This window comes from Macaca nemestrina, chromosome 13 (assembly GCF_043159975.1).
Source record: "Macaca nemestrina isolate mMacNem1 chromosome 13, mMacNem.hap1, whole genome shotgun sequence".
NCBI classification, from domain to species: Eukaryota; Metazoa; Chordata; class Mammalia; order Primates; family Cercopithecidae; genus Macaca; species Macaca nemestrina.
The window spans coordinates 70,100,197-70,127,420 of NC_092137.1; the positions used below are offsets into that span (position 1 = coordinate 70,100,197).

At 40.0% G+C, this 27,224-nt stretch overlaps 1 protein-coding gene across 1 annotated transcript in view; it reads left to right on the forward strand.

Annotated features, from left to right (window-relative positions):
- Positions 1-2,480: 2,480 nt before the first annotated feature.
- LOC105465208 (germ cell-less 1, spermatogenesis associated) overlaps positions 2,481-27,224 on the forward strand; it is a 50,764-nt gene continuing 26,020 nt past the window's right edge. Inside the window, exons 1-8 of the mRNA XM_011713486.2 lie at positions 2,481-2,974; positions 11,005-11,128; positions 13,165-13,261; positions 14,361-14,458; positions 16,572-16,684; positions 17,566-17,631; positions 20,953-21,037; positions 23,067-23,157. Of these exons, the coding sequence (XP_011711788.1) occupies positions 2,715-2,974; positions 11,005-11,128; positions 13,165-13,261; positions 14,361-14,458; positions 16,572-16,684; positions 17,566-17,631; positions 20,953-21,037; positions 23,067-23,157 (934 nt within the window). The 5' untranslated portion in view covers positions 2,481-2,714. The remainder of the gene's footprint in view (positions 2,975-11,004; positions 11,129-13,164; positions 13,262-14,360; positions 14,459-16,571; positions 16,685-17,565; positions 17,632-20,952; positions 21,038-23,066; positions 23,158-27,224) is intronic.

Consider the following 27,224-nt stretch of genomic DNA (forward strand, 5'->3'; position numbering starts at 1 on the left):
GTCATATTGAATTAGCATGACTTTGAGATATAATTATGAAGTAACTTTGTTTTTCCCTCCCACTGTCCACTGACATTCAGCGGGCCTAGTTCTTTTAGATGTAGATTCAGATAGAGAATAGAGTCATAACTTTTCTGTTCACTCTTAGGTTTTAAAGTCCTACTGTGTAGTCCCTTAAGGTCATAAAACAGTGTCATTTTAGTAAGTAATACATCCAGTCAAAATTCCAAGCTTGATTTATAGTTGAGGCTTCTTCCCTCACTTACTTCTGGCCTACTGCCAGTAGGAAGCTGGTTTCTGGGGAAAGGGTGACCATGGGTTTCTCTTCTTTTTCCACCTAGGTTTCCTTCCACGTTCTTCCCCTGCCCCAACCTACCATGTCTGGGCTGTAGCAGAGCAGAGAGTTAAGGGGAGCAGGAAAGTTGTTACCTGACTGTCATTGCTGTAGTGGTAGAGGATCAGCCCTGCGTGACTCTGACAGACTGAAGTTGATTCTTGTGGGCATTCTTGTGGGTTCCTTTGTCGACCTCATCATGCTACTCACCTGCGGTTCCTTTGGCAAGGCAAATGTGTACTCCTTTTTCAGCCTCTAGGAATTTGGTGACTCTTTGAGGTTCTCAGTGCTGAAGTTCATTGCTTTCCTCCCAGACCTGTTGGGCAGGACCCAAGATGATCCCATCCCAGCTATCTCATGGTGGTCCACATCTGCTCCATGGGAAACACCTGCACGTTCTTTGTGCTGGCAAATTCTGTGTATGCAAGCTGATCCCTCTGCAGCCATCATTCTCTGCCTCCCACCTCCACCCCAAGCTGCCTCGGCTAGCCTCTCTCAGTTCAGATTTCTCATACATGAATCAGACATTAGTCCACTGGGGCCCTACGTATACTGCCGATGGGAGTCTAAATTGGTACAGTGATGCAATCAACCCAGAGAGCAATTTAGTAATAGCTAACAAAGTTGCAAATTTCCCAGCAAATTCACTTCTGGGAATCGGCTTGGCGAATCCATTGCACATGATGTTCATTGCTGCTCTGTAAGGCCGTTAAAGTAGAAATAACCTCTCACTAAGGAATGTAAAAACAAATATGGTTCAGTCATTCAATGAGCAGTGAAAATTATCTAGCAATTGACCAAATGGACAAATCTCGAGAGTATAATTTTGAGAGGAGAAAGGTGCACAGTGAGAGGTACAGCTATGATTCCGTTCCATGATATGTCTAAACATGCAAAAGAAAATATGGGTACGCATATAAGGACATACATGGACATAATAATATACAACATTCTCAGCACAGTGATTGCCACTGGGGAGGGAGACAGAATGAGATGGAGGTACACAGGGGCTTCTGCCTATCTGTATTGTTCTATTTAAAAAGAATGAATCATTGATTACACCTCAATAAAGCGGAGAGGAAAAAAAGAATGAAACCAAGTATGATAAAATTTCAAGCTAGTGGTGGGTCCACAGGAGAAATTTTTTTTTTTTTTTTTTTTTTTTTTTTTTTTGAGACGGAGTCTCACGCTGTTGCCCAGGCTGGAGTGCAGTGGCGCGATCTCCGCTCACTGCAAGCTCCGCCTCCCGGGTTCCCGCCATTCTCCTGCCTCAGCCTCCTGAGTAGCTGGGACTACAGGCGCCCGCCACCGCGCCCGGCTAATTTTTTGTATTTTTAGTAGAGACGGGGTTTCACTGTGGTCTCGATCTCCTGACCTTGTGATCCGCCCGCCTCGGCCTCCCAAAGTGCTGGGATTACAGGCTTGAGCCACCGCGCCCGGCCAGGAGAAATATTTTTATTATTTTACTTAAAAAGTAACAGAAGGGAGTCAGGGAGTGAACGCTCGCTGTCCGGAGTCCATCACAAGAGCAGCTCCTCCAGGCAGACACTTGTCAATTTTGCTAGGGCCTCCAGAAGGCACTTTTTTGAGTACGGACAGTCATGGTGCCAGACCCTATTCGGACATCCCACTGGCACTTGATAGGAAAGAAAAGGAGTGCCGGGAACGTTCCCATAACTTAACGGGTTCCTTTCACGTCTACAGCAGGGTAGGGCTCCAGTTAAGGAAGCCCAGGAATCCAGCATAGCGCCTCATCCTAGGGCCCCTCTCACAGGAGGCCACGCCCAACAAAGCAGAGCGCGGCCCCAGCAAGCGCCGAGCTCCCGCAAGGAGACCAAATAGCTTCGGGGTTTTGCCACTTGCTTAGCACAGGCCCATAAGCACTGGGGGCTCAAGGCACCTTTGTAGAAAGAATGCGCGACTGAAGTTCCAAGTCTTGCCACTACAAAGGCGTGTGTGAACTACGGCTTAACACTGCGTCTACGCCTAAGTTCACGTTAGTTGGAAGCCAGGCCCACCGCAGGCCCGAAAACACCCGCCTGTACGAGCACGCCGCGTTGTGCGCAGGCTCCACCTGCCACGCACGCACGCCTGCCTTGCCCCGCCCCTTCCGGAGGCTCGCCACACGCATGCGCCCGCCGGCCCGCGCTTTGTTACGAAAGCGAGGGGGCGAGGTTCTGCGGTGCTAGCGCGCGGAGCGACCAGAAGCTGCGGGCGGGGCGGAGGATGGAGGCTGTAGCGTCCACTGCAACGGTTGGGGCTGCGCGTGAGAAGGTGGCTGTGTAGGCATCTGCGCTCGGGGAAGGCTGGCGGCGGCGGCCGGGCCATGGCGGGAGACCCCCTTCTCTGGGCTCCCTGAAGTCTCGGGGAGCCGTGACCCATGGGATCGTTGAGCAGCCGGGTGCTGCGCCAGCCTAGACGAGCCCTTGCCCAGCAGGCGCAGGGTGCCAGGGCGGGGGGCTCGGCCCGGAGGCCGGACACTGGAGACGATGCGGCGGGCCACGGCTTCTGTTACTGTCCGGGCAGCCACAAGCGCAAGCGGAGCAGCGGGGCCTTCTGCTACTGTCACCCTGACTCGGAGACGGATGAGGATGAGGAGGAGGGGGACGAGCAGCAGCGGCTCCTCAACACCCCTCGAAGGTACGTGGGGGCACGCACTCGCGCGGACCCGGACCCACACCTGTTGGGCCTGGGGCCGAGCCGGCGCCCGGTGCGCTTGCGGGTTGCAGCGCTCTCCAGCCTATGAAGAGGGGTCGTGCCCTTGACAAGTGAATGTGGAAGCCGGCCCGATGCCGGGCGGACGGGGGAGCGCCTTGGGAGACGCCTGGTGTTCTGCATTTTTAACCACAGACGCTTCCAGGGTGTTGTTACAGCCCCAAGATGAGGATGAGAAACGCCAAGCCCGAGCTCGCGTCTCGTTAAACCTTAGAGACGCCCGGCTGGCTGGCCTTACCAGTCCACCTTTGCCCTCTCAAGTGGGTAGCCGCAGACTAAGTTGTTTTGCATCCGGTTGCTTTAGTACAGACACTAAATGTAATCTCTGAAATGGGCACTCTTACTGTCGCCCACTCAGTGGAGGGGAAATAATTGCACACAGGAGTTCTCGTTAATCGTAAAGGTGAAGTTTATCAATAGTGTACATTTGTTCCTAACCAGGAACAGAGTTTGTGCAAGTTTCTAGCAGTTGATGTCGTTGACCGTGGATGTACTGTATGTAGGGTGGTGCTGCTGCAGCTTGCTTAACTGTTTTTTTTTTTTTTTTTTTTTTTTTGATGAGTTGAAAGATGGAATATTGACTTGTGACCTGGAATTGGAATGTAGTTTATGGGTAGAATATATTCTTACACAAACAATTTGGTTTTTCTGCTTTTGTTTTTAAAGGTGATTTGGTAGGGTCACAGATGAAATTTTTTTAATGATTTCTTTTTCTTTTTTTCTTTTTTTTTTTTTTTTTTTTTTGAGACGGAGTCTTGCTCTGTCGCCCAGGCTGGGGTGCAGTGGCCGGATCTCAGCTCACTGCAAGCTCCGCCTCCCGGGTTTACGCCATTCTCCTGCCTCAGCCTCCCGAGTAGCTGGGACTACAGGCACCCGCCACCTCGCCCGGCTAGTTTTTTGTATTTTTTAGTAGAGACGGGGTTTCACCGTGTTAGCCAGGATGGTCTCGATCTCCTGACCTCGGGATCCGCCCATCTCGGCCTCCTAAAGTGCTGGGATTACAGGCTTGAGCCACCGTGCCCGGCCTCTTTTTCTTTTTTTATTTTTCAGACAGAGCCTTGCTCTGTCACCCAGGCCGGAGTGCAGTGGTGCGATCTCAACTCACTGCAACCTCCACTTCCTGGTTCAAGCGATTCTTGTGCCTCAGCCTCCCGAGTAGCTGGGACTACAGACACGCACCACCATGCCTGGCTAATGTTTTCTATTTTTAGTAGAGACAGGTTTCATCATGTTGGCCAAGCTTGTCTCAAACTCCCAACCTCAGGTGATCTGCTGGCCTCATCCTCCCAAAGTGCTGGAATTATAGGCGTGAGCCACTGCGCACCCAGCGTAAAATTAAACTTTATGAGCAGATTCAAAAAGGTTTTGCTATACAAGTGTTGCATATTGTAAAAAAGGAATCATAGATTAAAAACTCAATAGTTTGGTTTATAAAACCTTTTGTACCTTTTTTTATGAATATTTTTATTTATTTACAAAAATGGACCCCTACTGTGAATACTATTCAGTAACTTTTTTTGTTGTTTATTTGATTTTTGGAGTTTTTTTCTAAAGAGACAGGGGCCTCACTATATTGCCCAGGGTGGTCTCAAACACCTGGGCTGAAGCGACCCTCCCACCTCAGCCTCCCAAAGTGCTCAGATTACAGGTGTGAGCCACCATGCCTGACCCTGTAACCTTTTTGAAGAGTCAGTGTAGCATAGTTTTTTTTTTTGGAAAATTTTTTTTCTTTTTTGAGACAGGGTCTCGCTCTGTCGCCCAGGCTGGAATGCAGTGGTGGGATCATGGCTCACTCCACCTCGACCTCACAGACTCAGGCAATTCTCCCACCTCAGCCTTCTGTGTAGCTGAGACCACAGGCATGCACCACCACACCCAGCTAATTTTTTTATTTGTAGAAACAAGGTCTTACTCTGTTGCCCACCCAGGCTGGCCTTGAACTCCTGGGCTCAAGTGATCCTCTTGCCTTGACCTCCCAAAGTGTTGGGATTACAGGTGTGAGCCACCGTTGCCAACCTGTGGCATAGTTTTAAGAGTTCAAATTCTGAGTTCTTGGCCAGGCGCAGTGGCTCATGCCTATAATCCCAGCACTTTGGGAGACTGAGGCAGACAGATCACCTGAGGTCAGGAGTTCAAAACCAGCCTGGCCAACATGGCGAAACTCTGTCTCTACTAAAAATATAAAAATTAACCAGGCGTGGTGGCGGGCGCCTGTAATCCCAGCTACTTGGTACGCTGAGGCAGAAGAATGGCTTGAACCTGGGAGGCGAGGTTGCAGTGAGCCGAGGTGGCACAACTGCACTCCAGTCTAGGTGACAAAGTGAGACTCCATCTCAAAAAAAAAAAAAAAATTCTGACTTCTTGTCTGTATTCTGCACTTAATAGCCTTATTTTCCTTATATGTAAATTGGAGATATAAATACCTGCCTTTTAGGCTTTGACAAATATGAGAACAAACAAATGCACAATGTCTAGCATGTAAGCATGCAGTAAATATGTCTCCTTGATGAATTGGCCCCTTTATCACAACAAAATGTTCATCCTTCTTTATCCCTAGTAATTTAGCCACTACCACATACATGTATTTATTTATTTATTTATATTTAGTGGGTACAGGTGCAGGTTTCTTACATGCATATAACGAGTAGTGGTGAAGTCTGGGATTGTGGTGTATCCATCAGCCACTTTCTTTTGATAAATATCTGAATATCTCATTTTCTCTCCTTTCACTTTTTACCTGTGTATATTTAAAATATATATCATGTAAACAGCATATAGTTGAGTCTTGCTTCTTTTATCCAACAGGACAATCTAACCTTTCAATTAGTAGTTAGACCACTTATATTTAATGTAATTCTTGAAATATACGTCACAGTGCATTTGAAGGAGAGAAATCACACAGCAATTTGAATACAGGAAATTTAATATAAACATTATTAACAAGGCACAGAGAATTAACTACTGAGGACAAAATGCTAAGGTAAAGAGATCTCTAGAAAATACATGGAGTAGTCAGTACTTCTAAGGCTGAGGCAGAATAGCCACAGAAGGAACAAATTTGGAAAATAGGTGCCCCCAACCCTTTACCAAGCTAAGATTCAGATGATGTTGAAGGAGCTGTGGCTGTAGCCCACTGGATGGTGGAAAAGTTTGCTCAGGTGTGATAGGCTGAGGCTGGCAAGCAGGACACTGCCTACTAGGATGCCAACAAAATTATTTGGAAGCCTTTTGGCCCAGAAGGCCAAAGATATTAACTATCTAGACCTTTACAGAAAAAGTGTACCAACTCCTAGACTACATAAGTAGACTGGAATGGAAAGTTTTTAAAGCAAACCTTTATCAGAAAATGCATATCAGAGTTTAGTGTGTGTATATTACTAGAAGATGCTTGGATTATTCAGCCCAGTATGGATGCAGGGTATAAGAAAACACTAAGATGGGCCAGGCGCGGTGGCTCACGCCTGTAATCCCAGCACTTTGGGAAACCAAGGCAAGCAGATCACTTTAGGCCAGGAGTTTGAGACCAGCCTGACCAACACAGTGAAACCCCGCCTCTACCAAAAAATACAAAAATTAGCCAGCCATGGTGGTGCGCACCTGTATTCCTAGCTACTTGGGAGGCTGAGGCAGGAGAATTACCTGAACTCAGAAGGCAGAGGTTGTAGTGAGCCAAGATTGTGCCACTGCGCTCCAGCCTGGGCAACAGAGTGAGACCCTGTCTCAAAAACTAAATAAATAAAAATTTAAAAGAGAAAGCATTAAGATGTTGAATTTTGTGTGTTGGCCCTAGTATGTTCTTCCTGAGGTTGTCTGGTGTGCCCTCCCACATCAACAGACCACCTTATGAGAAGTTTTAGCTGTTAGGCCCAACTTCCACCTCATACCTTTGTCAACTGCATGTTTTACTTTTACATTTACAAGACTGTTAAAACCCACACTGTTCTACAACCAGATCTTGAGTGTTTTGTCCACAGCTTGTCTCTAAAAAATTGAAACAACATTTACATAGTTATAACTATGTAAATATTGTTTCTGAAGAGTTAAGTAGTGTGCTAGGATTATAAATCATACTTGATGGGTCCAATGTCACAACCCCTTGTCTGTTCAAAGGGAGAAATTTTTCTAACCTCACAGTCATATGGAATCTTTTCTTATATTCCATCAAGTGCTTGAAGTCAGGCCCTGCTTTTGTTTGTATCTTATTTGGACAGCGCCTTTTTTTGTATTGCTTTTTTATTGTCCTAGAGTGTATAATGGCCTTTCCCCCACCCTTGACAAAGTAACAATATTCCTTCATCATGGCTTCAGATTTTTCTGAAAAAACACAGAAAAGTCTTTTGAAACACACTTTCATGGAATCCTTCTCTAAAACCTAGACCTCTTCCATCCTCCTGTTCCAATCTGGATTTGTCTGCTCTTATGCTGGGACTTCCTTTCACCCCATCTCTAGGATTGAATCCACTATTTTGTGTAGCCTGCATTTCTTTCTCACTCATTTTAGGAACTATTTAATACATCTCAAGTATTTTTCCAAGAAAGGGTGCAAAAAGGGGTAATTTGTGCATATCTAAATATAAATTTAGTCTCTTTTACTTTATTCATCCTCTGTCTGAGTATGAAAATCTAAAATAACTTTCTTCATATCTTTGATGATACTGCTTCATTGTCTTCAGGCCTACAGTCTTGATGAAAAATTTGATCCTGGTGTAATTCTCTTTTCAGGTGACCATTTTTGCTCTCTGGAACTTGTGGAAATTTTTCTTTGGTATTTTGGGATTTAACTAGAATGTGCTTAAGTATGGGTCTTTCAATGGCCTTCGTACTTGTTCCTTATAATCTGAAGACTCATATACTACCTTAGTTTTGGGAAATTTTTTCCCATTAATTTCTTCCGTAATTTCCTTTCTCTTGTTGTCTTTATTTTCTCTTTCTGGGATGCCTCTTAACTGGATTCTGGATTTCTTGGATTATGCATCTGTCTCTTCTTTTTTCTTTTCTTCGTCTTTTTGCTTTATGTTCTGGGAAATCTCCTTTAACTTTTTCATTACTATCATTAGGTTGTTTGGCCCTAACTATGAGATATTTCTTTTGGACTAGGAGTGAAAATTACTAAAACATGAAATGTGCTGTGATCCATGAAAGCTTGGGAACCTCTGCTCTACAAAGCATGCCCCACCTATAACCAAGTTAGTAGTCTTCTTACTCAAAGAAGAGGTACATTGGAAATAGATCTATTTACTCAAAATACCATACACCAGTTACTCATTCTTCAATGTAAGTGGACAAGCAAGGAAGGATCACCCAACATGAGGAGGAAAAACAAACAAACCATTCTTTGGTTTGTTTGTTTTTTTAAATTTCAGTAATCATGTCTTTAGTCTCTAAAAGCTCTTTCTTGTTCTGAGTCATCCTTTATCATAGCATCCTACGGGGTGAAAGGGTTTTTTGTTCCTCTCTTTTCCCTGAATTATATGTTTCCAGGGATGTAGGGAGCCTCTCTCTCTCTCTCTCTCTCTCTCTCTCTCTTTCTCTCTTTCTCTCTCTCTGTCTCTCTGTCTCTCCTATGCTCTTATTCTTCCTCATGTTGGGTGATCCTTCCTTGCTTGTCCACTTACATTGAAGAATGAGTAACTGGTGTATGGTATTTTGAGTAAATAGAGAAGACTACTAACTTGGTTATAGGTGGGGCATGCTTTGTAGAGCAGAGGTTCCCAAGCTTTCATGGATCACAGCACATTTCACGTTTTAGTAATTTTCACTCCTAGTCCAAAAGAAATACCTCATAATTAGGGCCAAACAACCTAATGATAGCAGATTGCATGGTATCTGAAAGATGTTACTGTGTTTCCTTCAAATTTAAAATATTCCACATGCCTCTCTGAGTTGGCTGTGGTGCTCTAAGTTCAGATGGTATCCTGAACTGGTGAATTTCACACAGAGTTTGGGAACCATGACTCAGGGTGAATGGATTGGGAGTGAACAGGCCACAGATTCTTTAAATTTCAGAATGAGGATTGCTTTGTCTGGGCACCAGCAGCTACACTACAGCCTTAGATCTTCCATTAGCTTTGTGCTGTTTCTAGAAAAGCCTTGGAATATTTTTGCCTCAGTATCTGTACTCTCCTTATCCATAATCTGTGTTCATGGAGTGGAGAAGGCACTAATTTCCCCATTTTCTGCCCCTCTTCTTTCTTCTGCCTTTGTTTCCCTGAGACCTCATCCTACTTTTCTCCCAAGGGTTCTAACGGGCAGATAAGCTTAGCCTCCATCCTAGCCCTCCATAATGTATTTTTTGGCTATGGCTTTCACTGTTCTTTTTCATTTGAATTTATTTTCTAACCTTCAGATCTGTGTAAATCTCTCATCAAGTGATGAGTCTACCCTTTACCTTTTCCTGGTGTGGACTTATTCCTTTTTGTACTCTTAATCTTTAATGTAATTTGGGGAGGGATGGGAAGCCAACATGTGTACATTCTGCTATCAGGAACTGGAAACTACATTGTCTCTTGATTTCTTATCATAATCAATGAAGTGGGTACTATTAATGTCCTCTTTTTACAGCTGTGATAACTGAACAGGGGGGCAGCTAGGACTCAAACCCAAGTCTGTTACCACTAAGGCATGTGCTGTTTTTATTGTTGGCTAGGAAGAGGTGTTAAGTACACAGGTGTTAAACTCACCGGTTCAGGATGTCATCTGAAACAATTACTTCATTTTAAAAAAGAGATTGAGGGCCGGGCGCGGTGGCTCAAGCCTGTAATCCCAGTACTTTGGGAGGCTGAGACGGGCGGATCACGAGATCAGGAGATCGAGTCCATCCTGGCTAACACAGTGAAACCCCATCTCTACTAAAAAATACAAAAAAAAAAAACTAGCCGGGTGAGGTGGCAGGCGCCTGTAGTCCCAGCTACTCGGGAGGCTGAGGCAGGAGAATGGCGTGAACCCGGGAGGCAGAGCTTGCGGTGAGCTGAGATCTGGCCACTGCACTCCAGCCTGGGCGACAGAGCAAGACTCCGTCTCAAAAAAAAAAAAAAAAAAAGAGAGAGATTGAAAGTTTTATGTGCTAGGAAAGCTGTCAGAATTGGTCAGGATTTTGAGATATTGATCAGCCTCTGCCTAGAGCCTTTTCTTGGTTACTGGACCATTTTGAGCAATAATTTTCAAACTTTATTTTTTTAGTCAAGTTCTTCCTTTAAATTAAATCTGTGCAGAAATCCCGTATGTTTACAGATATAATAGGTGATGCTGCTCTGGTTCAAGTTAGATGGAATACTCACAGTTCACTCCTCAGCTCTCCTTGGTGGCCCCTAAGACTTCTCCTTTGAGCAGTTTTTAAAAACCTTTCATCTGAAATAAATAAATAAATAAATTTAAAAAACTAATAAGAAAATAAAATCTTTGATCTAAGGTTGCAAACCATTTGTCCAGCGGGAAGAAAACATTTTAAGTAGTTTAAGAGTAGGTTGGTACCAAAGTAAGATTAAATGTAAATCATTTTAAAATTACTTGGGTAAGTGAAATGTTTACTCTTGTTCTCCATTTCCTAGTTGCAGATTATTGCACTATTTGAGTTCCTTCATAGTGCTGGTTTTTAAATAAGGAAATAAGCAAAAAAATCAACATGCTAACTTCTTAATCTATTGAATAGATAATTAAATTAGTCCAAAATTGCTAAAATGTGTGTAGTGAAAAGTCTGCCTCCCATGCCGCCCCCATTTCTCCACTATCTCTCTCATGCATAGAGGACCCCAGAGATAACCACTATTGTTAATTTCTTATGTACTCTTCTAGACACAAGAAAATTTGAATATATACTCTCCCCCTATCCTTTTACACAATAGGTAAGTTGACTCTATTTAATAGAAATTGAATAAAAGGAGTATTTAGAAATATATGCAAAATCAGTAAAACATTCAATTTATATAAATATGTGACTTTTTCATCTCTTTTAACAGGAAAAAATTAAAGAGTACATCTAAATATATTTATCAAACATTATTTTTGAATGGTGAAAACAGTGACATTAAGATTTGTGCTCTAGGAGAAGAATGGAGCTTACACAAAATATATTTATGTCAAGTAAGTATTTTTTCTATTTGAGTAACAGAGTAATCACTTAAACTCTTAAATCATGTTCTTTCTCATTGCACTTCACAGTAATCTTTTGCATGAACACCATAGTGGTTAAATCCTCTCATTTGGTAAAACGTCTGTAAGAAAAATGGTAAGCATTGTTAGTGAAAACTAAGTTTGGTCTAGAAAGAGATTTTGAGATTTCAGTATCATACGAGCCTAATACTACATATTTGTCATTACTTCATAAAGTGCTTTTTTCAGTGCCTTCTGTTGATAAAAGGGGAATAGTTGGGGAAAAATATTTAACATTAAAGTTAAGATTGTAATGTGTTTATTTTGCTTATGGTTATTTAAATTGGATAAACTCACCTGAAATGTTGCTTTGTAGTTCACATTGAGTGTGAGTGGAAAGTTCTCCCCTGGAAAATCCAGGTAAAGACAACACCAAAAAGTATATAGACTAAGTCGATTTCTGTACTGAAAATATTACTACTTGCCACCCCACTTTAAAAATTCAGAACTTTCATAGCCGGCGTGGTGATGGGCACCTGTAATCCCAGCTACTCAGGAGGCTGAGACAGGAGAATTGCTTCAGCCTGGGAGATGGAGGTTGCAGTGAGCTGAGATCGTGCCACTGCACTCCAGCCTGGGTAACAGAGCGAGACTCTGTCTTAAAAAAAAAAAAAAAAAAAATCAGAGTTTTCAAAATAGAATACAATGTTGCTCTAAGGGCCCAAATATTTTATTCCAGATATTGGTCTAGGCACTAGGAATAAAACAACAGTTTTTATCGTTTGGAACTTATATTTTTCCTCTTTACCATTTGAGAATAATTACTGGTAAGACAGTATAGTATAAACTTTTTCAGTAGAAGTATTTGGAAAGGAATTGCCTTCTCTAACATTTTAATCATGTTTTAAAATGTGTTTTTGAGACCGGGTGCGGTGGCTCACGCCTGTAATCCCAGCACTTTGGGAGGCCGAGGTGGGCGGATCACAAGGTCAGGAGATCGAGACCATCCTGGCTAACACCGTGAAACCCCGGGCACCTGTAGTCCCAGCTGCTCGGGAGGCTGAGGCAGGAGAATGGCGTGAACCTGGGAGGCAGAGCTTGCAGTGAGCCGAGATTGCGCCACTGCACTCCAACCTGGGTGACAGAGCGAGACTCCATCTCAAAAAAAAAAAAAAAAATGTGTTTTTGAAACAAATTTATTTTGGCTTGAAGTATGTTGCCCAGACACTATATCAGAATATTGCTTTTAACTTCAGGATATGATTCATATTGTTTCTTTTTAATATCTGGAAGCAGTTTTGTGAACTTAAGGTTGAGAATACCTCTGTTAAAACTTTACCTCTCATGGAAGCTGTATTGATTATAGTTCAAGCCACATGCTAAAATATAAGCACCCTGAAGACAGAAACAATATTGATTTTGTTTATTGCTATATTCACAGTGCCTTCTACATACTAAGTACTCAGTAACATTTTTAAATAAATTAGTTAATATTTGATCAATTTCAAAATAATTCTAATTATGAGGAGTGCTATCTGGCAGATAACTAAAGACTTCATTCTATACCTTTCCAAGAATTCAGGTCCATTCTGGAAATTTCTCATTAGATTAAACTAAATTTTGGATTTTCCCTAATTTCTTTGGGAATCATTCTGTTTGTGCTGACTTGGGACTGGTTTGGTCCTTTATAGCCACTCAGGTGTACAGTAAGGATTCAACAGTTTGAGTAAAAAGCTAACCAGGTTCAAATAGAAATACAGGAATTCAATTTAGATAGTAATATAGGAATTTTAGTTTTTTGTCAAAAATAGTACTAAACTGAAAGTATATTTTGATACACCTATTAGTGTCCGTATCTTAATTTCTTTTCTCCTGTAGACATTTGGCAGTTCTTTTTCTGTTGAAGTAATAGAATGGATGAGATTAGTTAATGGATAGAATAGTTGCTTAGAATTAGAAATGGGAAAATAATTTGGAAGACACAGAAAGTACTTGATAATCGTTGACTTTTTTTTTTTTTTTTTAAGTCTGGCTACTTTTCTAGTATGTTCAGTGGTTCTTGGAAAGAATCCAGCATGAATATTATTGAACTGGAGATTCCTGACCAGAACATTGATGTAGAAGGTAACTACCATAATAATTAACTATTATGCAAGAATCATAAAAACATAATCTTATTCTTTTGGTAGAAACTAAATAATTCCTTCTAGCCTTGTAGTCTAGAAAACTCCTTTTATCACCTCAAGGTGATAATTTTATGTTGATTTACGCCATAGTTTATCAGTTCTGTCCATCCTGTCACTAATCTGTTTTGTCATGTGGGCCTTATCAGTCTGTTTACTTATCTTTGTAAATATGCCCACCTGGGATATGGAAGACGTAGGATGAAGGAAGGAAAAGTATGACCATTTTTTTATTTATGTAGAAAATCTGATAAATAATACTTATTTATTATTCCCTATTTTCTGGGAACAATAAAGGCATAAATCATGTAATATTGTTTTAGAGCTAAAAGAATCCTTAGTTGAGGAAGCTGAGGCCCAAAGGAGTTAAGGGACTTACTTTGGATCTCAGAGCAGTTTAGTGAGCCTATGTCAGACGACAGCTCTCCTCATTCCCATTCCAGTGCTCTTGCTGCTCCCCTCATTGGTGGTCCACATGGAAGTACCTGGTGCTCAATACAAAGGCAAAGAAATAGTTAAGAATATTTACAAAGCAAACTATGTGGGACGTTCGTAACAGTGGCGGTGGAGGAAGGATGGACAGGCATAGATCACTGTGGGGGCTGGGCATGAGTGTGGCATGGACAGGACTCAGGAACTGTACCACATTTCTCAGTGGTGAAGTGCTGAAAGCAGCAGGGTTAAGATTATCTTTGAGTCTGCATATTTGTACTTAACGATTGGTCTACTCAGGAGTATCTTATAAAACTTCTTCCAAGGCATCTTGGTTGTGACCACTGATGTCAAGATTACATGTTAGAAGAATGCAGCTAGATTTGGTAGAATAAACAGAAATTTATAACCTTGTTATTAAATTAACAGTGTCAACCAGTAACGATTACTAGCGTTTTTAATTAAAGAGATACTTCTGTTATCCTTTCGTGTACATGCCACATTTAGACAAATGTCTTTGTGTGTGAAGACAGTCATCATTGTTATTTGTATAATACTTGTAATAGATATAAATATTATTTCATCCTACATGTGTACCTTGCTTTCAGCACTGCAGGTTGCATTTGGTTCACTGTATCGAGATGATGTCTTGATAAAGCCCAGTCGAGTTGTTGCCATTTTGGCAGCAGCTTGTTTGCTGCAGTTGGTAAGTATGCACATGATTCAAAGAAAGGTTCAGAATAATAATCTTTGTCTCAAAGTGTGTACTCCAAAAACAAAAATAAAGCTTAGCTTTTTAGAGTTTTTAAATAAAAATGAAACGTATAAATATGCCATTTGTTAGAAATCATTTAAAATGCCTAACCAAAAGCAATTTATTATAACTGAGGGAGTCTTGATGTCTGCATAAAATGAATGCAGGCCATTTCTGTGTAGATATCTTAGTATGACTATAATGTGGAAAAAACTTACTTGTCTAAGGTCATTTACAGATTTCTATTCATTAATGACTTGACTCTTAAGCAGATGGCTTATGATTACTAATATCATTCATGGGTTCAAATAAACATGCATTCCTACTATTTAAATTTCTCTTAGTTTTGAAAGAATTGTGTATAAATCACATATATGTATTTTAATCTACCGGCAGAATGACAGATTTGTTCATTTAACCGAAGTGTATTGAGCACTGTGTCAAACTAGACACAGAAATCCAAAGGTAACTTAAGATGTAATCCTTACTTTCAAAAAGTTCACAATATAGTATGTATGTGTGGAGAGCGGTGGGAGGGTTGATATACAAACCCAGAGGTAAAGTAAGAGCTGTTCAATATTATAGATATGATAATAAACATCCTGTAGCATTTAGTGAATGCATAAAGAAGGAAGTGGTCAGTTCACCCTGGTGGTATCACAGGAAAGTAACGTTTCCACATTGAGTCTTGAAAGTTGAAAGTGTGTTTGTATTGCAAAGTAGGAAGAGGGGAAGGAAGAGCATTTCAGACAGAACAGAGTAAACTAAGACCTAGCGATGTGAAATCGTGGAGGATTCAAGACTCTAACAGAAACATGGCTCCTGCATAAACATAAGAAGGACTGGAGAAGAGAGGGGCAGAAGCCAGATCATGAAAATACCGTTACACATTGCTGAGTTTAGCGTACACAGCACCTTTGGAATATTTTAATCAGGGGAAAGACGAAGTTATGTTTTAGAAAGAATACTTCAGTAACAATGTGAAAGATGAATTGAAGGAATGATGAATACAGCATTAGAGACAAAACCTATTGCAGTCGTCCAAGGGAGGAAAGTAGGGTAGTAGCAATAAGCTTGGAGAGGAAAAAGTAGATAGCAGAGAGATTCAGGGATAATCCACTGGACTTGGTGACAGACTAAGTGTTAAGAGGAAAGGGGAGGAGTCTAGAATGATTTCCAGGTAAGTTGAAAATCCTAATGGAGTCAATGTTTTATTTTAATCTTAAAAATTGTTTAACTTTTGTGTGGTATTTTTGTACTGATTCATTTGAAATATTAGTTAATAGCTTGCTAAATATCCTTGGTTGAGATCATTTGATTTTCAAAATGTTTTGATCCTTTCAATACTTATTTCCAATAAGTATACTTTATTTTCTAACTCTGGTCCTTTTGATTTTGTTCTAAATTCACTTTCTGCGTTACTTTTATGATTTACTAACTCTTTAACTTAATATACCTGCATGATGAATATATTTCAGAAATTTGAACGAAAAGTAGTATTCTTTCCATATATTAAAGTTAGTTCACTTAAAACCTATATAAACATTTTAGGTTAAAACTTTAATGTTCATAATTTAAAATAACAATATACTTGTTTTAGGTGTGTCTCTTAGATATTGTAGTTATTTTAAACTTAATAATTACTTTCTGCTAATGCATACTATTTGTTTAGGCCCATGACATGGTTAACTGACTATGTAGACTTCTTAATTTAAAAAGAAATGGCAAAACAGACAAAATGCTGCTAAAGAAATTTGCAAAGGTCTCAGAGAGGGAAGAATAGAAAAGAAAAAGAATAGCAGTATTCATCTCTACCTGACTGCTCCCCCCACCTTCCATTTTCAAATTCCAAGTATTTAGTTGAATACTTGCTGAATTTTTTTCAGTATTTTTATTGGACTTGTTAAAAAAAAAACACAAAACTTAGGTTTGCTGCACTTAATGAGTTTTCTTTCTTTTCTTTCTTCCTTCTTTTTTTTTTTCCTTTTTAATATGTAAAAGCACATATCAGAGCTAATTTTTCCCACGTGAAATGGGCCTTTCCAGTGCTTATTTATATTTACAGGACGGTTTAATACAGCAGTGTGGTGAGACAATGAAGGAAACAATTAATGTGAAAACTGTATGTGGCTATTACACATCAGCAGGGACCTATGGATTAGATTCTGTAAAGAAAAAGTGAGTTACCTTTCTCATTTTTCTTCCTATCCCACTTTAGGAATTTGGTTGCTTTAGTTTCTTAAGAGAATGTATAGCTATAAGAAGGAAAGAATTAAGGAAAATTAGGATAGGGGAATGGAATTTTGTTAAATAAAAAGCCCATTTTAACTTTTGGACTAATTAGTAAATTCCTCAAAAGTATTGTCTTTGTCAGTGACCATATGGGTTATATATATGCTTATAAAAACCTTGGTCACTCTTGGTCAGGTGTAGTAGCTAACACCTGTAATCCCAGTGATTTGGGAGGCCAAGGCAGAAGGATCACTTAAGCCCAGGAGATCATGACCAGCCTGAGCAACATAGGGAGACCCCATCTCTACAAAAAATTTAAAAAATTAGCCAGGCATGGTGGCATGCACCTGTGGTCCCAGCCATTCTGGAGGCTGAGGTCAGAGGATTCTTTGAGCCCAGGAGGTTCAAGACTGCAGTGAGCTGTGATCATGCCACTGCACTTTATAGTATATTTTCTATTAAAATTGTTTAAGAAGTAGGCCTGATAGACATTATATCATTGCAATGACTGACAGTCCTTCTAACTCTTGAAAGTTGCAGTACCTGTTTTGAGATTTTAAAGGTTATAGTACTATGCAGACCCCTTGATAAACTATTTAACACAAACTCAAAATGAAGTTTTAAAACTAGAAATGCTCTCATTAATATAAAGGAAATATTCTCTTAATAATATCCACTGACAAAAATAATACTAAATTTCCTATTGTTAAGTTAAAAGTTTTGAGCATGTTCTGGCAAGATTAATATTCTGATTTTAACTATAAGTCCTACTTAATAAATTGTAAATACATAGTATATAATGTAATAATTATATGTTTTAATTTCAGGTGCCTTGAATGGCTTCTAAACAATTTGATGACTCACCAGAATGTTGAACTTTTTAAAGAACTCAGGTATTTGAATTTCAAGTAACTTTATAATTAGTCATCCTAAAATATTGTTTATCATTTGTTAAAGTACGTAACATTTTTGTAGAACACAAAAATATGAAAAAGCAAACAATTTAATGAAAGGGCTTGACTACATCCATAAGCTGAAGAAATGCTACACAAACTTATTTCTTTGTTGTGAATAATATAATGGATATTATGTCTACTGTTTTAACCAATTTTAATAGAAAAATGCATTACTGTTATAAGACTATAGAAAAGTTTCAGGTTTTGCCAGACTTTTAGAGAATTTAAAAGGTATATTTTAAAAATCATCTTTATTATTGAGAAATAAGTTTGAAGAAACTGTTTTGGCCTTTTTTTTTTTTTTTTAACCTTCAAAAACTTTTCATGTTGATCGGTTTTCTCACTAGAATGAATTCTCTGATGTGGCGTAACAAATGTGTGGCTCCTATAAATGTACATTTTTCCGTCTCTGATTATTTCACTCCTTGAATTCAAATCTGTAATCCCAGCTACTCTGGAGGCTGAGGCAGGAGGATTGCTTGAGCCATGGAGGTCAAGGTTGCAGTGAGCTGTGATTGCGACACTGCACTCCAGCCTCAGTGTGAGTGAGACCCCATTGAGACCAAGTTACCATAGTTCTTCACTGTCACCTCCTGGTACAAGGTCTTCTGAACCAGGTCAAGGTATTCCCACTCCTGATGAGAGAAGTCTATGGCCATGTCCCTGAATGTTACGAATTCGCAGGCCATGGTTTTAGACAAGCAAAAGCCAATCAGTCCTCAGGGTTTCTCTACCAGAAAAGCAGATTTAGGAAAACCTAGACCTGTAATCCCAGCACTTTGGGAGGCCAAGTTGGGAGGATTGCTTGAATCTAGGAGTTCGAGATCATCCTGGGCAAGATAGTGACGTCCCCTCTCTTTGAGAAAATATCAGTCTTCCTTTAAAAAAAACTGTTAGCACCACACAGGGTCCCATGCAGGCTTCAGGCTGGGGCTGCAGAGGCTCCCACAGTCAACTGCGCTGCCTTCATCTTCAAGCGGGACCCGGTCGCACACAGCACAGCGCAGAGCCAGAGGTCCTGGAGATGGAGCCAGAGGGCCAAGATTTCTCTGTCACCTGTGGACCATGTAGTCCAAGCTGGAATAATAGGACCGCAGTCACCCGTGAGAAATGGATTCCAGGGTTCTAAAAACCTACAAGATATATGGCGGTGACAATGAGGACTGCCCACCACCCAAGCTATATAGCAGTCTTTCTTTTTTAAAGAGATGGGGGCCTTGCTATGTTGCCCAGGCTAGACTCAAACTCCTGGGCTCAAGCAGTCCTCCCACCTCAGCCTCCAAGTAGCAGGGATTATAGGCACATACCACTGCACCTAGCTTAGTTTGGCTTTTTGGATTAAGTACGCATATTATCCATTTATTCCTGCAGCAAGTACTTCCTAACTGTTCATTATGTAAAGATACTCTGTTTGTGGCTGTGAAGGATGCAGAGATGATTTTGTCATGGTCTCTTGCTGTCAGGGAACTTATTTATAGTAATGGGACTAAGGTATTTGTGATGGGTCTGAGAAAATCTGGCTAGCAGTGAAGTTTTGAAGGCTGGTTGGCATTACAGTCATTTTCTGGCTTGCATTTACTTGACAGCGGTGCTTTGGAGACAGGGATACAAATGTGCCCAGGAGTAAGTGACTTTCTGATGGAAATGTACAAAACTAAAGTCAAACATTGCATAGCTTCCCGGGATGTGAATTTTACTGATTGTACTGATTTGTTGTTGTTGTTGTTGTTGTTGTTGTTGAGGTGGGGGAGAGGTAAACATTTTTGTGTTTAAATACATTATAGAATAGAGGGAATTCAAATTTCCTTGAACTCTCAAGATACCATTTATAGAAATGTTATTTTTATGGTTAGACCACCACCTAGATCATTGGGTTTTTTCCTTTCTTTTGCCTTTACGAGGTAATTTGGTAGAGAAGTGTGAGAGACATTCATCACCTGGTGATATCGAGGCATAAATAAATCACTGTAGAATGTTTGATTTGAAAATCATTAGAAACACTTTAATACAGTCAACCCTCCATATCCATGGGTTCTCCATTTGTGGATTCAACCAACTGCTGATTGAAAAGATTTGGGGGAAAAACTTTAAAAAATGATAACAAAAAACCCAATATTGTATGACAACTATTGTATAACATTTACATTGTAGTAAGTGCTATAAGAACACCTAGAAATGATTTAAAGTATATGAGAGGATGTGCATAGGTTACATGCAAATACTGTGCCATTTTATATAAGGGCCTTGAGCATAGAGGATTTTGGTATTTGTAGGGGGTTCTGAAACCAACCCCCCACAGATACAAGGGGACAACTCTAATTTCTCATTGAGCTTTTTGAAAAAGGAGCAGGATCCTCTTAAAAACCCACATGCTCTCTTGGCTTTTTGTGGCTCAAAGAAAGAAAGAACAAAGGAAAAGCAAAACAAAACAAAATAACTGATGATGTCATTTTCACTCTAAATAGCACGTGTTTCTTGATCTTATGCTCTTGAATAGTACTAAAACCATAGTTTATGACTAAGCAATTCTCTTAAGCCTAGAGGTTAAAGATTACTTTGACGATATAGCTGTTCTAGTGTCTTTTTTTTTTTTTTTGGAGACAGTATCTTGCTCTGTTGCCCAGGCTGGAGTGCAGTGGTACAGTCTCGGCTCACTGCAACCTCCACCTCTTGGGCTCAAGTGATCCTTCTACCCCTTCAGCCTCACAAGTAGCTGGGACTACAGGTGCACACCACCATGATTGGCTAATTTTTTTTTTTTTTTTTTTTTTTTTTTTTTGGTACACAAGGTCTCACCATGTTGTCCAGGCTGGTCTCAAACGTCTGGCTTCAAATGATTCTCCTGCCTCCCAAAGTGCTGGGATTACAGATGTGAGCCACTATGCCTGGCATTTTTTTAAAGAACAAAACAAAACATAGAAGTGGGGTGGTGGAGGGCAAAAGAGGATGGCTGTCATTTTATCAGCGCATACTGAAAATTCTCTTATTGGAACCTTGCTTTAACTTGATTAATCAGCAGATCAGAGCTCTTTGTTTCCCTATCAGTGTGAAAAGGACCTTTCACAGCACACTATCTGAATTAAAAGTATCCTTGTATCCAGATAGATTGTTTTCTAAGATTCTTTGTCTTGGGCAGAAGGACTGCTGTCATTTTTAATTCCACGTATTTTTTAAAAGAAAGACAAAGCTTTTAGTTCCACCAGGATCCTTTAGCCCGTGCCTAAAGATAAGCTCACTCCCTCTATTTATCCTTTTCAGTATAAATGTCATGAAACAGCTTATTGGTTCATCTAACTTATTTGTGATGCAAGTGGAGATGGATATATACACCGCTCTAAAAAAGGTACTGACATAATATGATGTCATATTATGCAAGGATGTCACCTCAGCACTGTGTATAATGGTGAAAAACTGGAAACAGTGTTCAGCAATACAGGGATGGTTATAAATGTAGGAAAAGGAAATAGGCCAAAACATTAAAAAGTCTTTATATTTAGGGATTTGGTATCATTAGTGATTTTAACTTTATTTTTTGTACTTTTCTATTTTAGGAATACTTTTCTGTTTTTTCCCAGACTTCTCTTTAACAAAAAATATGTTGTTGTTATTTATTTACGTAATCAGAAATGTTTTATATCATTTTTAGGAACGTTTTCAAAGTTGAGCTTCAGTTAATGATGGTATTTTTAGACACACTTTTTCTAAGCAATGTTGAAATTTTTCTTTCAAAGGCTTGTTTGCATGTCTGGCATATGTTTTACTTCATCCTTTTGAAAAGTTTCAACATTTTAAAAATCTAATTTTATTTTCACAACTCTTTGAAGATACAGATCAGCCACTATTCTTTCATGTAGATAGTGAGACTCAGAGCAGGCTTGAGGCAGAGACTGGATCTTGGGAGTCCCAGTCCATTGCCCTCTTCGTACTGCATAATCCTGCCTTTACCCTTTTGTCCCCAAAACTGTTGTGAGTATTTAACACAGTTGTGAAACTTCAGACTGAGACACTTTCTAGCTTATCTCATAGGGACTCTTTGTTTGTTTGTTTCTATGGTAGAGATGAAATTTTGTTACTATTTTTCTTCAAGGAACTTTACTATCTGGGCTATCCAGTCTTTTAAAAAATTGGTGCAGAGGTCAGGCACAGTGACTCACGCCTGTAATCCCAGCAATTTGGGAGGCCCAGGCTGGCAGATTGCTTACGGCGCAGAGTTCAAGATCAGCTTGGGTAACATGGCAAAAACCCCTGTCTACAAAAAATCCGAAAGCTTAGCTGGGTGTGGTGTTTGTGCCTGTAGTCCCAGCTACTCAGGAGGCTGAGGTGGGAGGATCACCTGAACCTAGGAGGTGCAGCCTGCAGTGAGTTGTCACAGTGGCATTCATTTCTGTTGTTATAACTGCTTTTTGCCAGTAATGATAAGTGCTAATACTTACAGGGTGTTTACATGCCATGCACCATTCTAAGTATTTATATATATTAAATATTTTAGTGTCCTATGAGATAAACATATTATCATGCTCATTTTACAAATGAAGAAATTAAGGCCCAGAGATATTAGGTAATGTGCCCAGCTCTTAAGTGCCAGGTCCAGGATTTAAAAGTTTTTGCTCTTACCTGCTGTGCATATTATCTCAGCAACAATAAGACAAAGAAGCTCCTTTTTCCCGTGTTAATTTCTTGCTTTTATAATCTCATATAGTATTTAGTGAAATTGAGTTGTTAGTCAGTAGAATAAGTTAGTATAAAATTACTAATGTAATATACATATTAGACCTTTACCTTTTTAATACAGTAATCTCCAGTGAGTTACCATAAAGACTTCTCAAGGATTGGCTTACTCCTTAGCACCCACATCCAATTTTTATCACTGGACTGTGATTTTTTTTCTTTTTTCCTCGGGACAAGGTCTCGCTCTGTCACTTAGACTAGAACACAGTGGTGCAATCATGACTCACTGCAACCTTGACCTCCAGGGCTCAAAAGGTCCTCCCACCTCAGCCTCTTGAGTAGCTGGGACTCCAGATGCATGCCACCATGCCCTTTTTTTTTTTTTTCCATAGAGGTGGGGTTTCACCATGTTTCCCAGGCTGGTCTAAACCTCTCTCAAGTGATCAGCCCACCTTGGCCTCCCAAGTGCTGGGATTATAGGTGTGAGCCACAGCACCCAGCCATTGGACTATGATAATGCCGTGATAAATTGAGTGTTTATAAGCATGTCATCTAATAGTTGTACTTTCTTTTTTGCAATTGCTGGTAAAGTAGAAGTTAAATTTTTTAGCTATTATATTTTAAGGTGAAAGCAATCTGAAAATGTAAAATCATAAAATGATGAAATTTCATAATTGTTTTCTTATTTAATTTTTTTAACCCAGTGGATGTTCCTTCAACTTGTGCCTTCTTGGAATGGATCTTTAAAACAGCTTTTGACAGAGACAGATGTCTGGTTTTCTAAACAGAGGAAAGGTAGGCCTGAAGTTTTTGAGAACTTGTCTTTTAAAAGGAAATTTATTAAAATCAGGCCCCGTGAGAACAGAAAATAAATTAATTAATTAATCAAATGAAATCAGGCCCTGACTTGTTTATAGACTTAATTTTAGAGCTTAGAGAAAACCTTAGCAGTTATCTACTTCAGCCTCTCATTTACAGTGAGAAAATCAAGGCTAGATAAGAAAAATGCCTTACCTATCATTATCTGAATTGTTACTCCTTGAACTGTCACCATACTCTTAATCCCCCAAAACGATTGTTTTTCCCATTATATCACCAACAGATCTTGTTGACTGCATTTGTCTTGACCACACTGAGTTTTCTCTAACAAACTATACCCTGTCAGGCAGCCATTCTTAACATGGGGGCCATAGATAGGCTTTCATGTGTCACTGACCCCCAAAAGTGGTTACAGAATTTGATATGTGTGTGTGCTGCTGCATACATTTGTGGGAGGAGAGCTTCCATGCCTTCCATCAGATTCTCAGTAGAGACTGATCTAAAATTGGTTAAGATCAACTGCTATAAGGTCTTATCTGTACAAAGAAGGGCATGCAATGTAAAAAATACGTGTGTGTATATTAAAATGTATGTATGTTATTTTTTACTTTGCTAAAACATATCTAGAAAAAGTATTTTTTATGGCTGTCAGGTGCAAAGAACTGGATAAATCATAATCCTTAGTTCATGATTTTCTTAGCTTATAGCCACCTTTTTGGTTTATTTTTAATACGTTGAGCCTTTATGACCTAATCTTGGAGAATTAGAATATCAGTAACTTCAGTCTAACTCATGTGCTTCTTTTCTATTGAGTCCGTCTGACTTTTCCTAACCACTATCTTGAACTTCGTGTTTATTCTTTTGCTTTAAAAATATATATTATTGCACCAAGTATATATATCTTAACATATATTACATAGTGGTGTGCTAATAAGCTGACTCTGAAAAAAACAATCCCTGATTAGTACCATTTTTTAATTCCCATGGTACAAATTTTCCCATCGTGGCTGATTGATTGCAAACTACCAACATGACATCACTTTGTGAAAAAGGAGATGTACACAGTCAGCTCCTATAAGCCAGCGGCAACACGCCACTGGATAATGTATCATTTTGTTTTAGTTGTTATGGAACTATGTCACATTGTGGCCTTAATTTTAATTTCCTTTATAACTAAAGAGATTGAACGACCCTTAATATGGTTATTAGCCACATGTTTCATCTTCTGTGAGATATCTGTTTAGGTATGTTTCCTATTGTAATGTCACATTTGTCTTTTCTTATTGATTTGTAGGCTTTCTTTATGTATTCCTGATAACTAATACTTTGTCGTAAATATGTTCTGCACTTCCAGTTTGTAGGTTATCTTTTTAATTGATTAAAGATGTCTTTTTGGTTGGTGCTGTGGCTCACGCCTGTAATCCCAGCACTTTGGGAGGTCAAGGCAGGAGGCTCACTTGAGCCCAGGAGTTCAAGGACAGCCTGAGCAACATAAAGAATTTGCAGGGCAGCCAGGCACGGAGGCTCATGCTTGTACTTCCAGCACTTTGGGAGGCTGAGGTGGGCAGATCACAAGGTCAGGAGTTGGAGACCAGCCTGGCCAACATGGTGAAACCCCATCTCTACTAAAGATACAAAAATTAGCTGGGCTTGGTGGCAGGCGCCTGTAATCCCAGCTGCTAGGGAGCCTGAGGGAGGAGAATCGCTTGAAACCAGAAGGCAGAGGTTGCAGTGAGCCAAGATTGCGTCACTGCACTCCAGCCTGGGCAACGAGCGAAACTCTGTCTCAAAGAAAAAAGAATTAGCAGGGCATGGTGGTGTGCACTTGTCTATATTCCCAGCTACTGGGGAGGCTGACATAGGGGGAGGATCACCTGAGCCTGGGGGGGTCGGGGCTGCAGTGAGCCATGGCCACACACCACTGCACTGCAGCCTGGACAGCAGAGTATGAGACCCTGTCTCAAAAAAAAAAGGAAAAAAAAATGTTTTTTGATGAATAGATGTTCTTAATTTTAAAATTTCATGCTCTTTATAGCTTAGTTAAATTCATTTTATAGAATTATTTTATGTAGTTAGATTTCCTACCTCAGAGCCAGATAAATTATTTTTCTATAAAACTCTTGAAATAAAAATATGTAAAGAACCATATCAGTGAAATATAACTTGATTTCCTTGAAGAACAAAAATACTAAACTTGTATCTTAAATTATACTTTCATGTTACATTATGGCAATTAAAGAGGGACTAGGGAAATTATAGAGTAGAAAAGTAGGGGAAAGCATTTAAATAAACGAAAGAGAGAAAAACTGAAAGAGGGCCGGGCGCGGTGGCTCAAGCCTGTAATCCCAGCACTTTGGGAGGCCGAGACGGGTGGATCACAAGGTCAGGAGATCGAGACCATTCTGGCTAACACGGTGAAACCCCGTCTCTACTAAAAAACACAAAAAACTAGCCGGGCGAGGTGGCAGGCGCCTATAGTCCCAGCTGCTCGGGAGGCTTGAGGCAGGAGAATGGCGTAAACCCCGGAGGCGGAGCTTGCAGTGAGCTGAGATCCAGCCACTGCACTCCAGCCTGGGTGACAGAGCCAGACTCCATCTCAAAAAAAAAAAAAAGAGAAAAGAAAACCGGAAAGAGACAAGGATGGAGAAGAAGTTAAAAAGACAGAGGGACTCAGTAGAAACAGCAGATGTTAGGCAAATGTTGATAGAACCTTATGATCATTTGTGCTTCAGATAGATCCACCACAGCGATCAATCAAAAGAGAAATTGCCCTGTAGCCTAAGTGGCAGAAACTAGAGAAGCAAGCTGTGGTTGTGGTCCACTTCTGGTTTCCCACTTGAGGCTCTCCCTCCCAGCCCCTGAGGTGTGAAAGTTTACAGTTCAACATAACTTTTCAGGGAGACATTGATTGCACAAACCAAAATGTATGTCTAATGCTCTTGTTTTTCTGTGAAGATTTTATAGAGTCATTTTCAATAGTTTTTAAATTGTAAATAAGATGCATACTTAGGAAATAGGATAGAAAAAATCACTTGTGATCCCTCACTCATTATATTTTGGTGTATGTCTTTCTTTTTTTTTTTTTTTTTTTTTTTTTTTTTGAGACGGAGTCTTGCTCTGTCACCCAGGCTGGAAGTGCAGTGGTGTGATCTTGGCTCACTGCAGCCTCGGCCTCCCAGATTCAAGCAATTCTCCTGCCTCAGCCTCTCAAGTAGCTGGGACTACAGGTGCATGCCACCACACCCAGCTAATATTTTGTATTTTTAGTAGAGATGGGTTTTTGCCATGTTGGCCAGGCTGGTCTTGAACTTCTGGCCTCGAATGATCTGCCTGCCTCGGCCTCCCAATGTGCTAGGACTACAGGCGTGAGCCACCACACCCGGCATATATTTTTATATATTTCTTTTAAGTTATCTTAATTCTTTGACTTTTCAGATCTATATGGATCAGGACTACAAGAAACAATAGAAATTTAGAAAGTTTTCTACACAATTATACTTAAGGATTGCTATTGAATTTGGCTGATGGAATAAGTATGGCCACATGTTGTCCAGCAAGCAACTTTAAAACATTTTTTTTGGTTCTATAAATTCTTACAGAAGTAAATGAGCCAGTCTCTTCTACAACCTTGACGAAAAGGCTTCATGAGATATAATCACCAGATTTCTATGAGACAATCCAGAATTAGATTTTTATGTCTTGTTCATGTGACAGAACACCTGTAAAAGCAAAATGGTATTCTCAGCACACCCCATGAAATTGGCACATTTAATTCAACATGTGAACTAGAACCAATGTTGTTATTTTTAAAAGCAAGAGATATAAATCCACCATCACACACCTGTTGTATAAATAAGCAAAGTTAACTATAAATTTTTTTAATGAATTTACTGCTTTCTTGTTTGCTTTGCTGACTCTAAGCAGGTGCCAAGGGAATACAAAAAATATATGAGATAATGTGGAAATTCTTTTCATTAACTTGGCTGTCTTTTTACAATTTTCAGGAAAAAAATATTTTAGTGAACACCTTTTGGTCTACAGAA